We start from the raw sequence: 14,269 nt of genomic DNA, 5'->3' as shown, positions 1-14,269 counted from the left end.
TAGCCATTCTGACAGGTGTAAGATGGTAGGTATCACAGAGTTATTTTGATTTGCATTTCTCTGATAGCTAAGGATGTTGAACATTTCCTTTGTATCTTTTGGCCATTTGAGATTCTTCTATTGAGAATTCTCTGTTTAGTTCAGTACTCCATTTTTTAATTGAGTTATTTAGAATTTTAATGTCTAATTTCTTGAGTTCTTTCTATATTTTGGAGATCAGTCCTTTGTCTGATGTAGGGTTGGTGAAGATCTTTTCCTATTCAGTAGGCTGCCTTTTTGTCTTAATTGACTGTGTCCTTTGCTTTACAGAAGCTTCTCAATTTCAGGAGGTCCCATTTATCTATTGTTGCTCTCAGTGACTGTGCTATTGGGATTATATTCATGGGCCTGAGGCCACGCCTATGTGAATAACACAGTCAGGATGTCACTCCCATATGCCAGAGCAAGCACACAAACTTACCCTCTTTCCCTCCCTCCTGCTCTCCCTCCTTCTCTCTCTGTCACTGTCACTTTCTCTCTCTCTCACACACACACAGGGCACTTTAAATATAATTAACATAAAAGGTTCCTATTTCCAGAGTAGCAGTAATGTAGCTATCTAAAAGTGATCCCTGTTGGCAGCAGTTGGAATAGACATTTTCCTTTAATAATTTTATTTTTCAATTAAGAGAAATCGAGAGTTGTTTTGGTTTCAGAGTGTTGAAAAAATTATCTCATACCAAAAACATCCTTAAAAAATTACTAGTTGTTTTAAATTCCTTTATTCTTCCAAATGGTATCTTCTTTCTGTTAAGTGATACTTTGTAGCTCATCTGTGTGACACATTGTAGTTTGTTTGCTCTTGCTACCTTCCAAGATTAAATTCTCATCCAGTTCCTGTTTGTGGTTGTGGCATCCCATTATGGAAGATTTGTTGTATGGCAATAGGATCTTCATAACTGGGATATTACACTGTAACACGCTGGTATGGATTGATAAACAAAGGCATTTTTAAGACATTCTCTCCATGTTTCCATTAGGAGTATCTTTTGATGTGTAAAATTTATTTTGACTTTTAAGAAGTATTCATTTCATCTTTCTGTAACTGATTTCTAGGTATGTGCAGTTTTCATTTAAAAATCTGGAAGTTGTGTACACTGGGGTATACCTGCGACTCCTACACTTAGGACATTGAGGCAGGACGATTACCATGAGTTTAAGGCCAACCTGGGCCGCAAACCAGCTTCCAGACTAGCCAAGATTACTACATAGCAAGACTTTGTCACACAACAGCAAAACAAACAAAAGATCTGGAAATCAGCCTGATGAATAAATGGATTGATCTTTTTTATCAAGCTTTTATTTATTTGTTTATTTACTTACTTAGGTTTCTCAAGACAGGGTTTCTCTGTGTAGCCCTGGGTGTCCTGGAACTCAGCCTTGAACTCTGTAGATTGGCCTGCCTTTGCCCCCTGCATGCTGGGGTTAAAGGCTTGCATTACCACTACCCAGCATAAGCCAAGTTTTAATTTATATTTGCACAATAGCCTGTGACTGTCTACCTTGGGGGCGTACAAATTGCCAAAGGAAAATTAGACAGAAATAGGAGTGTGGAAGGTAAAATTGCCGTCTCCTTTGCCCAACATGGAACAATTCCTGGAAGTTGAATCTGGCTGTCTTTGCTCACTCTGGAATTGCCCCCTTTTTGTATGTATGCATTTTTAAGTGAACATGGTCTTTGTTGTCATCTCATTCATTTCTTAATACATAAAATCCAAGTTAATTTTGTAGTAGTTCCAGCTGGTCATGTGAACCCTGTGCAAGATTTCCATTTATGCTGCCTCACCGATCACTCATAACAAGTTCCCACAAAGACCTGTTTTGTTCTGCAGTTGGTCCACCCCAAGGAAACCAGTTTCCAAATTACGCAGGGCTTTATAAATCAAGATGAACTGGTCAGAAATTGTATAGAGAAACAAACAAGAAGCCAGCTAATGCTTCCTGGTTGGCAAGCAGTGTATGTTAATGTACTACAATTGCAGGTAATGAAATTTCCTGTAATCTATGAATACTTACTCTAGTTAGAAAGCTTGCTTCACTTTGTAACTTTGATTCAAAGCCATTAACGAATTCTTAATAATTGTTAAATGACACAAATACAAGTTGTAAGGTATTTCAGGCAACAGATGATATAAGACAGTTGACAGATCATGAATTTGAAGTCTGTATATGTCAACTCGAGTGCCAGGGTACAGAGGAAGAGGGGTTTGGTGTGCTGGCATGGAGCTCCTCTATGGAATAGCATGGTTACAGGGAACATAGATAGAGACATGTTGAGCTTGCTTTGCCTGGGATTGTCCATTGCTATGTTATTAATAAAGGAATAAACCCACACATAGTTCATAAGTGACGGTGTACTCTTTGAGAGTTCAGCTGAGACATAGATACTTAAAGTATACTTTATGGACATTGAAAATGCCCTTGAAATATATTCTCTTAGAATAAAAGTTTTGTCAGATTATTTCACCCTTGTCAGTTTTTACGGCTAGCAAGGCCCTTCTAGTTGTTTGCTTCAGCTGATCTAGTCCAAATACTGTGTTTTAACTCATTATCGAATAGCCATCCAAAGAATCTGCATCTTGTGTAATGAGCTTTTTTCCCCCTTGGAGAAATTTTGCAAAGGAAACAAAACGGGAAAAAGAAAAAAGAAATAAATAAAAATGCCCTTTACCATGGCAAATATCCTTTCCAGCAGTGAACCAAGACCAACCCTCCTCGTTCGTCAAATAAATGGGAGGACTCTCAGAACCTAAGTCCTGCAGCGTATGAGCGTGCCATACATAAGATAGGAAACTATTACAGGGGACCAAGCGTACATTTAAACTCTTGCCTGTTTATACAAACACATTTTGAGAATGAAATTGTAAACAATTTCTTTGCTCATAAAGTCCTTTTTTCGCTAGCTGTCCATGTTTACATTCATGTTGTATTCTCATAAAACCAAGAGAGCTGGAGAATTTTTGTTTGTTTAAGGCTGGGCCTCCAAGGAACCTTTGTAAAGCATTTTCCTTACATAGGAGACAAAAAAAAAAAAAGCCATTTGAGTTCCTGCCCGCTGCTCGCTGGCACAGCTTATTGTTCAGTTACTGCTATCCCAAATAAACTAATAATTCTGATTTTTCAGTTTAATTTAGAGTTGTTGGTAGAATTTGAATTGTTGAAATAGTAATCTTCTGCTTCTCTTACTAGATTTTAATATAGGTTTGCTTTGCAAACAGTAAAATCCATGTGTCTTATTTATCCAATACTCGTGTTGATCAAATACATCAGGGCCAGTGAGGAAGGCTTTCTCATAGTCACGCTGGAAACCCTTCAACATGTTGGCAGATTAGGAACTATTGCCTTTTAAAGAACCAAACTGCTATGTCATGGAATTTTACATAGGCAAAAGTTTAACTTTATGGGGCTTGCCTTATTGGCTTAAAGATGAGATTCTTATAATTTATGTGTTTTTATTTGATTTTAGAAAATTAATGCAAAACTTCACGATGGAGTATGTCAGCGCTGCAAAGAAGTTCTCGAGTGGCGTGTAAAATACAGCAAATACAAACCTCTGTCAAAGCCTAAGAAGTGGTGAGTTGAGTTTCTTAAATTCCTTCCGGTGATATATGTGACATAGTGTCTTAGTCCATTTTCTAACTCTCAAGATTGTGTTTAGATAAACTTGAAAGCAAATTTAAAAATCCTTGCCTCTAGTGTAGAATTTCATCTTGAATGCCGAGTCTTAGTTTATGAAGGCAGGCAGATGAAAAAGATCAATTCTCTAACTCATGATTTTGTACAATTTTTATAGAACCTTTTTCTAATAGGTGAGTTGAGGAAGAGTGGAAAAAACCTGGTTATTGTAAAATCTTATTTTCCACTGATTAAGTAGTAGTATTTACTATAGATTATGTTTATATAGATTGTTTTTATAATTTTTTTGAGATGGTGTGTCCCTGTATGACCTAGACCATCCTCCAACTAATGGCCCTCCCACCTAAGCCTCCAGAATGCTGGGATTTATTGGCATGTGCCACCACATACAGCTGTTATGCCAATTCTTAAAATGTGTCTTTCCTCTTAATTCAAACCATGAAGGTAATGAAAAGTCAACCCAGGTTGACTCTCATGTGTGAACTGCTGGTTTGTAATTTACAGTTTTATACATTTGTAGGCTTGAGTCAAGATGAAAAGATACCCAGCATAGTTTTTTACTTATCTGTCCCTACCCTTTCTATATTTCTGGGTCACTTTTGTATCATCCTTGTGCAACCTTATTTTAGCTGAAAAAGGAAAATCTGAAATCTATCAAAGAACAGAATTGCATTTATTATAAATATTAGTGTATTCTTTTTATATTATTTATTTTGGTGTTCCATGTAGTAGGTATTTAGAACATAGTTGGTCATACTTTCTTTTTTCATTTGGTATCTGTGTATCCATTTATTTGTCTATCTATCTAATCTATCTATTTATTAAACCATTTAAGTTAATATGCATACTAACAGATCTCGCTATGGTATTTGCACATATTTGTGTTTTTATACATTATTCTAATACATCTCCAAATACTTCCTACTTCCCGCTTTCACAAATGTTCCATTACCTTCACTTTTCTCTTTTCCACCTTATTCCTTAAGATTTTTGGCTTCCTCTTTTATGGTTCCCTTTCTGATTGCATGGCATACATACACCTAGATAGAAGATAGGCAATATTGTTGTTTGTAGTAATTCCCAGTTCTATCCATTTCGTTCAAATATCATTTCATTTTTCTGTACGACTAACCTTTCATCATGTATATGTACCATTTTTTTTTAACCCATTCATCCACTGAAGGTCGTGTAGTGCACTTTCTAGCTTGTATGAATAGAGCAGCAACTAATATGCATGTGCGAGTATCTCTATGGTATGTTAACTTAGTCCTTCAGGAGCATGCTCAGGATTGGTATAGTTAGGCCCCCACTTGTGGCCCCCACTTGTGAGGTTTGTATGTTTGTTTGAGTTTTGAGGAACCTCCAAACTGATTTCCATAGCGACTGTACAAGTTTACATTCTTTTTTTTTTAAGTTTTTTGGTTTTACTATCATTTTTTAAATTTATAATGTATACAATATTCTGTCTGCATGTATGCCTGCAGGCCAGAAGAGGGCACCAGACCTTGTTACAGATGGTTGTGAGCCACCATGTGGTTGCTGGGGAATTGAACTCAGGACCATTGGAAGAGCAGGTGATACTCTTAACCACTGAGCCATCTCTCCAGCCCACAAGTTTCCATTCTCATCAGGAGTTCGTAAGAGTTCTTCCCTCACACCATTGGAATTGTTTATGTGTATTCCCAACCCTCATGTTTTTTCTTGATGATAGCCATTTTGACCTAGGTAAGGTAGGTCCCTCTTTCTACCTCCCTAGCACTGGGGTTACAGGCAGACACTGCCATAAACAGCCTATGTAGGTGCTGGGGATCTGAGCTCAGATCTCTGTGCTTCTGAGCTGGCACTTTCCTGACTGAGCCATCTCCTGAGGCCATGACTATTGTTTTATATTGCTGACTTTCCTTCCTAGGTCCTGGGTTGAATTAGTCTGGTGTTTGAATCCATTTTATAGTTGTTCATTTCTTTGTTTGTTTAAGACAGGGTCTCACTGTGTAGCTCTAGCTATCCTGGAACTCACTGTGTCGAGTAGGCAGGCTTTAGACTCATAGAAATTCACCTGCCTCTGCCACCTGAGTGGTACAAGGGTGGGAGCCAGCTTGATTGTGAACTCTTGTTTTCCTGTGGTTCATGCTGGTGTTGAGCCTCTGGGGCACAAACGTTCAGTGTCCTCCAGAGGCGTCTTCATTTAGTAGTTGCAGTGCTTTAAGACGATGGCCCCAAAGTAGTGACGCTGTTAGGAAGAGTGCCCTTGTTGAAGAGGTATGGCCTTTTTTGGAGGAAGTGTGTTACTATGGGGATGGGCTTTGAGGTCTCTTTTGTTCAAGCTTTCTTCATTGTGACATTGAGTCCACTTCCTGTTGCCTGCAATGTGTAGGACTCTCAGTTACTTCTCCAGCACCATGTCTACCTGCACGCCGCCCTGTCCCACCGTGATGCTAATGGACTGAACCTCTGAGTTGTAGTCATGGTGTCTCTTCACAGCAGTAGAAACTTTAAGACAGTTGTGTACTTTGTTTCTGATCAAGAGCTCATGTTAGCACATTGCACCCTGCAGTCTGTGAGCCAGTTAGGTTCTCTTGCTTTCTTGAGACTTCATCAGTCCTGCCCAAGGTGGCTTATGATTTATCTAGGGAGTTTCTCACAAGGGCATGAGGAGTGGGGAAGCAAGCACAGCCCTGAACTCTGTACGCGAAGTCTTCTTCTTTGAAAGCATTGTCACCCTGCAGGTGTGTGTCACATGTTCTACCCAGGCTCCTGGCTCTCCAGCTGTGAAGCAGGGATGACAGCTGAGTTGCTCCGAGAGCTCGAGCCTGACGAGGACTGTCGGTTTCCAGGGAAACTTTCAGTTGATATAATCTGGTCCAGGACTCGAGAGAAGGGCTTTTCTCTGTGCCCTTTCATTCCTGGGCCGGGCTTCCTTGCCCTCCACAACCAACCCATAGGACTGTTTCTGACCATAGAACTATGGCAGGTTAATTTAGCCTCTCCTTTCTCAGACACCCACAGTTGCCCAATTTTAAACAAATACTTTCCTCTTAAGGTGGAGCTTGGCCAGTGCTCTCTAAGTGATGTAGAGTGACAAAATGGGATTCCTCTGCACCCATCTGTTGGAGACTGGGTTTGAGACTTGTGAGGGTTGTTGGCTGTTCCTGAGGGGCCAGGTAACTCGGGCAGTTCCTGGCCCACCATCTTGCTTGGACATGCCTTCTTTCTTAGTGGGAGGAAATCTTAGGAGTTTGTGGTAGCCATCTAACTACAGTAGAGGTTATCGCGTGGTGTTAATTTCCAGTGAAAGCTATTTTAGCCTTCTTACAAACCTAAAACTCCAGGTTTGGAGCATTTATTTACTTAACAATATTTAATAGTGGTGGGCATGGTAGTATATGCCTTTAATTCCAGTACTCACTGGAAAGGCTAAGGCAAGTGGATCTCAGTGACTTGCAAGTTCCCAGACAGCCAGGCTACACCGTCTCAAAAAAAAAAAGAAAAAAAGAAAAAAAAGAAGGATTTTTAATAACTGGATGTTTTAATTTTGGCTATTTATTTTGCATACCTAGGTGTTTTTTTCATTGTCAGTATTGCCGAGTCTTCTTTCAGGTAGTGTTATAGGTGTCTTGATTATTTTTTCAGTGTTTTCTTCCTAGTGTCTAGCATTTTTCCTAAAGAAAAATTCTTTCAGTGGCTAAGGATGTAGCACCGAGTGGCAGAATGTGTACTTGATATGCTGACATCCTGAATTCAATCCTCAGAACTATAAAACCAGCAAACCATTGCTTATAAACAAGCCTGCTGAATCTCATGTTAAGTCACCCAGATTGGGAGCAGGGAAGTTAAGCTGTAAGAAAGGTAGAGCATCTGACCTTAGCTTTCCATGAATGAATAATTGTTTCCTAGGTAGCAATTAAAAGACTAACTATGCAGTAAGTCATATACTTGTAGTTAATAAGCCAACACAAGCTCTGTGGTTTCAGAGCATTTTCTATAAGACGTTCTTCCTCTAAAGTGTGTCCAGTTTCACCACTGCTCCATTTTCCCCAGCAGCTTTTTTTCCCAAAGCAATTTGACATTACACAATAGACATTACAGAGTGTTACATTTAGCAGACCTTGTTAGAAGTGAAGTAACGTAACTATATTTCTTCCACATCCAGTCCTTGTATTCTTATCTCGGTAGTCTGTGCTTGTCCTGTATGCTTCTCTTTGTTATGAGTATGCCACTCTGTGAAAGATTACTAGCAGACTTCTCTAGAAGTGGTTATTCCCCATCTGTCTCATGTGAGCCACTGTTCTATTAAGGGAAATGAAGGATAAAGGGGACTCAAGGCCTACTGTCTATCACACTGATGAAGGAAATAAGGTATTATATAAATACAAAATACGGCTAAGTCATCGTGGTAGTTTGAATGTAATTGGCCCCCATAAACTCATAGGGAGAGGCACTGTTAGAGTTGTGGCTTTGTTGGAGTAGGTGTGGCATTATTGGTGGAAGTGTGTCACTGTGGAAGTGGGTTTTAAGGTCTTATATATGCTCAAGCCATGCCCAGTGGGACAGTTCACTTCCTGTTGCCTGCAGATCAAGATGTAGACCTCACAGCTCCTTCTCCAGAGCCATGTCTGCTCACATGCCTCCATGTTCCACCATGATGATAATGAACTCATGTTGTGGGAACTCCTTCAGCCAATAGCCTTTAAGATACCCATCCACTTTGGGCTTGGTCTCATGTACAATAAGTGCAGATGAAAAGCATGCATGGTCCTCTTTTTCTGCTGGATTTGGTTCCAGTTCCCAGCACATTCAGTGGACTGTGGATTGCTACCCTTACTGTGAGTTTATTCCCACATCATTAAACCTTTGTTATACTCCTTTCCAGGCTATTGTGGAACTCTTTGGTACTACTAGAAATTGGTGCCCAACGTAGGGCTCAAACCCAATTAAATGTTTTCCTTTATAAGAGTTGCTGCGGTCATGGTGTCTCTTCACAGTAATAGAAACCCTAAGACAGTATTAAGGGAAATCACCAAGAATAAGGAAGTCCAAGTAAATGCAAAGCGAAGAATATCACACAGGAGCCTGAGAAATAAATACTAGTCAAAGCAGAGCTCCAGGCAGAGAAGGGAGGAAAAGCCTTTTTCATCTGCCCTTCTGGTTCATAGCTGGGATTCAGTATCTAAAAGTGGAATACCCAAACCTGCAAATGTAACTGATACACATTTTATATAGCATGAGGACTCTCATAAGGAAAGGAAGACCTGAAAAATGGTTAAGTCCAAACTAGGCCTGCACTTAGGAAGCTAAGGCAGGAGGACCACAAGTTAAAGAACCTAAAATATATAGGGAATTCTAGGCCAGCGGGTGAAGTATGTGATACATAGTTTAGTCCCCTCTCAAGAAACCAAGAAGGAAAAGGGAAGGGAGAGGATGAGGTTTTTATTCCAAATATACAGATGTTTCTCACCTTAGAACAGTTTACATCCTAATTAACCCATCCTATAAATGAAAGTACCTCAGCTTGATACACTGAGTATATCATCATATCATATTTTCATTTTGTGAACCTTAAAATGCTCTGCATCCCCAGCCTATAGTAGGGTGAAATCACCTAGCACAAACTGAATCATAATCACGTATTGAATATCTTAAGTGATTAGTTGAATGTGTCCAGCTCTCCCAATCAGGCCCCAGTCTGTGATTGGTTACTTGTTCTTTGTCAGCATCTTCTGTGGTACTAGGCAGAGTCAGACATGGGCTGATACACTATTACTGGCCATTTTGTTTAATGGATGAAAAGAGAAAGAGAAGTAGCCTAGAGATTCTAATATTAATGCGAATATTTGCTTTATAACGTGTCCAAACTGATGGCAGGAAAAGGTTGCTTGGTGGGTGATGAGACACCTCAGGCCTCCATCTAGATGCTATGACATGCTTGTGAGTGTGGACACAGATGTTCTCCCTCAATAAATAAATTAATAAATATTTAAATATTTTTAAGGTTTTTTTTCTTTTGAAAGACTATTGCTTGGTTACACGAAACAACAGGCATTTCAGAACCTAAAAGTAAAGCCTGTTTGTCTTTCTGTATTTAAGAAGAGATGTACAGGGTGGTTCTAAGTGGAGTGTGTTAAACTGGAAGCACCTGCGGTGCACAGTTAAGTAAACAAGATTGGTGACATTTGTAAGATTTAATGAAGCACCAAGCTTTTGTTGAGTGGAAGGAAAGGGCCTCTAGGATGATCAGTACTGGACTATGAGAGCACAGGAAAACAGGGCTTCAGGATTAGTTGAATTTGTGGTTGGATCTAAACTTTGTCTTGACTTAAACATATAATCCCCCTTACCCAGGCATTTAAACAAACAGTTCATTTCATTTCTAGCCTTCTTGCACCTTTTGAAAAAAGGGCAAAATCTTTTAATCATTAATTTAAATTTAAAGTATCAAAATTTCTTGACACCTTTTAGACCAATTATTTTATAAGATCCCTTGCCCTTCGTACTTAATTGCATTGAATAAATTTTACTATTCCTTTAAAGTCATTGTTGAACCTCGTCTCACCTGTTCTCAGACATCTCTCTTCGTCCAGAGATAAATAAACCTGTGGTCTAACAAATAAAGAGGGGCTGTAGAGATGGCTCCATGGTTAAGAGCCCTTACTGCTCTTGCTGAAGACCTGGGTTCCATTCCCAGCACCCACATGGTGGCTCATTCGCCTGTAGCAGACAGCAGTTCATCATGCCAACTCACACACTGTACACATGAATGCAAAGTGAAAAGGAAAAGAATAAAGGTTAATCCTCTTAATTGTTGTAAGGAGTTCAGTAGGGAAAGCTGGGTTATTTGAACCATCTGCTACAGTGTGGGAGGAGGGGACGGAGGAGACGTCTATAAGTCAGGAGAAGCCCACAAGTCATTTCTGGAAGACATTGAGACAGTGAGACTTGCTGCCAAGAGCCTCATGCCACCGTATGTTGTGTCTCTATTCGTAGTGCCTGTGTCTTCCCTTTTTCTTTGAGTCTTTTGAGACAGGCTTGCCTGGAGCCCCTGATCCTCCCCTCCCCCGCAGGTGTTGGGGTCACAGAGATGTGGTGCTACTCCAGGAGCTCTTCCTTCCTAATCAGACTCTCTGAGTAGGACCTAGCTGTACTCTTTATAGACAAATCCCTTTGTTTCTTCTCACTATGCAGCTCAGGCTAGCGTGGAATCCATTATCTATCCCAGACTGGTCTTAAATACACGTTCCTTCTCCCACAGCCTCAGTCCATCATCATGCTTATAAAAGGATATCAGAACACAGCTCTTACTCCAACAGGAATAAAAGATAGTCTTTTTCTGAGCTAAATATGAGTACCCATGGCCAAGGACATAGACTTGAGTTACCCTGAATGGCATGCTCCTGCATGGAAATGTTTACATTAACTTCTATAGTCACAGAACAAAAGAAAGAAATTGAGACCCTTCCAGATACACTGCTGAGGACAGTGGGTAGCCAGCTGCCTTGAAACGGGTTCCTTCTGCAGGACTCAAGCTAGCTGAGCACACTCCTAGCCTTCGGGGTGGTGAAAACTAGTCGTCTGTTTAGTTTATACATCTCAAAGGTTTTACCCGACACTCAAAGGATATCCAGTCAGATATAGAGGTGGTGGCTGCTGACTCTGTGGTTAATCCTCCAGCTCCATAGTCGCAGAAGTTCTAATTAGTTGTCATTCTGGTCTGTAGCATTTTTAATGTAGGTGTGGCTTTTTCAGGAAAATAGAATTCATACAGAAGTTCTGTATCCCTGAATTTCTTAATACCCCAATAGTGAATGTGGCGGCTGAGCCTGGCCTCCCAGGGAAGGCTGATGCAGGAAGATAGCATGAGTCCAGGAGTTCAGGAACAGCTTGGTCTAAAACCACAAAAGAAACAAACAGGAAGGGGTACCACTGCCCTCATTTTTCAGAGGAAACAAGTCAGTGGTTCACAGAGAACGCGGTAATTAGTGCCAGTACCTTGCTTGTCTGGCTCTGATACTGCATTCAGTACCAGTCCATTGGCATTCACTAATTATCTGCGTTGGCTAAGCAGATGCTACTGCAATACCAGTCATTCTGACGTAACTCTGTATAGATAGGTAACTTCCATGACACCCAAGGTGTTGTCCCTTTTATTCTTAGAGACAGATGACTGCTGTGTGCCATTGACCAGTGCGAGCTGTCCCTCCTAATTAATTTTTACCACTTGAATTACCTCATAATTCAAGTGGTAAAAATTGGGTGTGGATGTGTTTATGACCTGATGACTGGCTTTCTATGGATTAGTTTGTTTCTACCAAGTAAATGTAGCACTTGGGGTATTTGTCCAGTTTGTAATTTCTATTTTTATATTAGGGTTTTAGACCAAGTGGGAAAAACAATATATTCATTACCTTTCACAAAATGTATTGACTTAGAAAAATATTGGCATGTTTAAGTATTGCATTATAGTTCACTAAATTTAGCAGTGTGAACCTTAAGTGATGTTCTGAATTTCACTGAAATAAATATATTAACAAAAACAAACCTGTATTTTAGCATATTCCTACTAGACAGAGAAATTTTCATTATTTACCATGTGCATAATTAGGAGGAGGAATCACTCTGAAATACAGTAGGAGAAAGGGCATTAATAATTAAACCTTCATTGATGGGATATTTAATAATTGAGCTTTTATTGAGGAATCTTAATTATGTGCAGGTGTGTATGTCAACAGGTCTCCACAGAGGCCAGAGGTGTTGGATTCCCTGGAACTGGAGTTACAGGCAGTTGAGAGCCTCCTAATGTGGATGCTGGAAACCGGGCTCAAGTCCTCTGGAACAGAAGCAAGTGCTCTTAAACACTGAGCCATCTATTTAGCTCCCTAAGTGTTGGGGTCTGGTGCTAGCCCGGACCATAAATTAATTCTCTACCAGGCCCCAACATAAACTATCTCTCTCTGGACTGGCGTGGAGGTGTGGAAATAAAGACACGACTCACATGGTTTCATCGGGAGGGAGATTATCAGAGATCCCTCATGATATCCTGAGTTCACATCCTGAAAAATTTCTCCTTTTTTTTTTCCTCCAAAAAGTCTTTATACCAAAACTTAACTTAGGGGAAATGCATTAGCACCTAAGGGATATTTAATAATTAACCCTTCATTTGTGGCCTCTTCTCTCTGTATAAGAGGTTCTCAGTCTGTGGGTCATGATATCCTGCATATCATATATTTACATTACTATCTATAACAGCAAATTTACAGTTATAAAGTAACAATGAAATAATTTTACGGTTGAGAATAACCGCAGCATGAGGAACTGTATTAACAGTGGGGGGTCTCAGCATTTTGAAGGTTGAGAACCGCTGCTCTTAGTTTATTTGAAAACCCAGGTCAGTTTGTGATGACAGAGGTTAATGAATAAAGATTGTTGAGCAGGACATGGCATCTGGCAGAATCCAGAGATAAAGATAGTAATGGCCTGAGCTGTAGCTGCTGTTTTCCACCTCCTTCCCTGCCGTTCCCTCATGCTCCGTAAGCATGGTAAAGATACTGTAAACAGTGAGTTCATCCCTGCAGTTGGACTCTAGCTTCCCATGATGCAGTGTGACTTAATGAACAAGGATTAGGGTTGACATTGCAGATCAATAAAGAACTTTCAGGAAGAATTCATCCTCTGGGATCGTAAGCTGTCTTGTTATTATAGAACACTTTCCATTTCTCGTATTTTAAAAATGCTTTTACTATTTAGGCTTGGAAAATGATGTGTCCTCTGAAAGTAGAAGTGGTTTTTTGTTGATGGGTAACCATAAGAAATATTTCCATAGTTCTTTATAGAGAGAATTGTCAGGAAACTTGACACAGTTTTGGGAAAGAGAGAAAAGAAATGAAAAGATGTCAAATATTAGGGCTGACCTACAAAAGAGGTTGTCTTAGTCAGTGAATAGCTATTGCTGTGATCAAAGCAACTTGAGGAAGGGTTTATTCAGCTTATGCTTCCACATCACAGTTCATCATCAAAGGACGTCAACACAGGAACTCAAGCAGGGCAAGAACCTGGAGGAAGGAGCTGATGCAGAGGTATGGAAGAGTTCTACTTAGCGGCTTGCTCATCATGGCTTGCTCAGCCTGGTTTCTTATAGACTCCAGGGCTACCAGCCCAGGGATAGCACCACCCACAATAGACTAGGCCCCCCTTATTTATCACTGATTAAGAAAATACACAGGCTTGCCTACAGCCTGATCTTATGGAAGCATGTTTTTAATTGAAGTTACCTCCTCATAGATGATATTAACTTGTATCAAGTTGACATAAAACTATCCAGTACAGAGGTCACTAATGTCCTTATATTAAACTTAATATCCTTTCAAAACTGTGCGGAGCCTGGTGACACACACTTGTAATCCCAACACTTTAGAGATAAAGACTGGAGAATCAGGAGTTCAAGGTCATTCTTGGCTGCATTGTGAGTTTGAGGCCAGCCTAGGCTACATGAGACCTTGTCTGAGAGCAAAACAAAAAAACAAAACTATCACATCATTGCATTTTAGTACCCACCCCTTAAAGACACCTGCTAGAAAACTGTCTTTTTTTTTTTTTTTTTTTT

At 40.0% G+C, this 14,269-nt stretch overlaps 1 protein-coding gene across 1 annotated transcript in view; it reads left to right on the top strand.

Moving 5' to 3' along the window:
* The window catches only part of C8H9orf85 (chromosome 8 C9orf85 homolog), a 73,645-nt gene that overhangs the window by 24,550 nt on the left and 34,826 nt on the right, over positions 1–14,269 (top strand). The window contains exon 2 of the mRNA XM_005352039.2: positions 3,506–3,612. Within this exon, the coding sequence (XP_005352096.1) occupies positions 3,506–3,612 (107 nt within the window). The remainder of the gene's footprint in view (positions 1–3,505; positions 3,613–14,269) is intronic.

The sequence above is a fragment of the Microtus ochrogaster genome, chromosome 8 (assembly GCF_000317375.1).
Source record: "Microtus ochrogaster isolate Prairie Vole_2 chromosome 8, MicOch1.0, whole genome shotgun sequence".
In the NCBI taxonomy this organism is placed as follows: domain Eukaryota; kingdom Metazoa; phylum Chordata; class Mammalia; order Rodentia; family Cricetidae; genus Microtus; species Microtus ochrogaster.
This window is presented reverse-complemented; position numbering and strand designations above follow the sequence as displayed.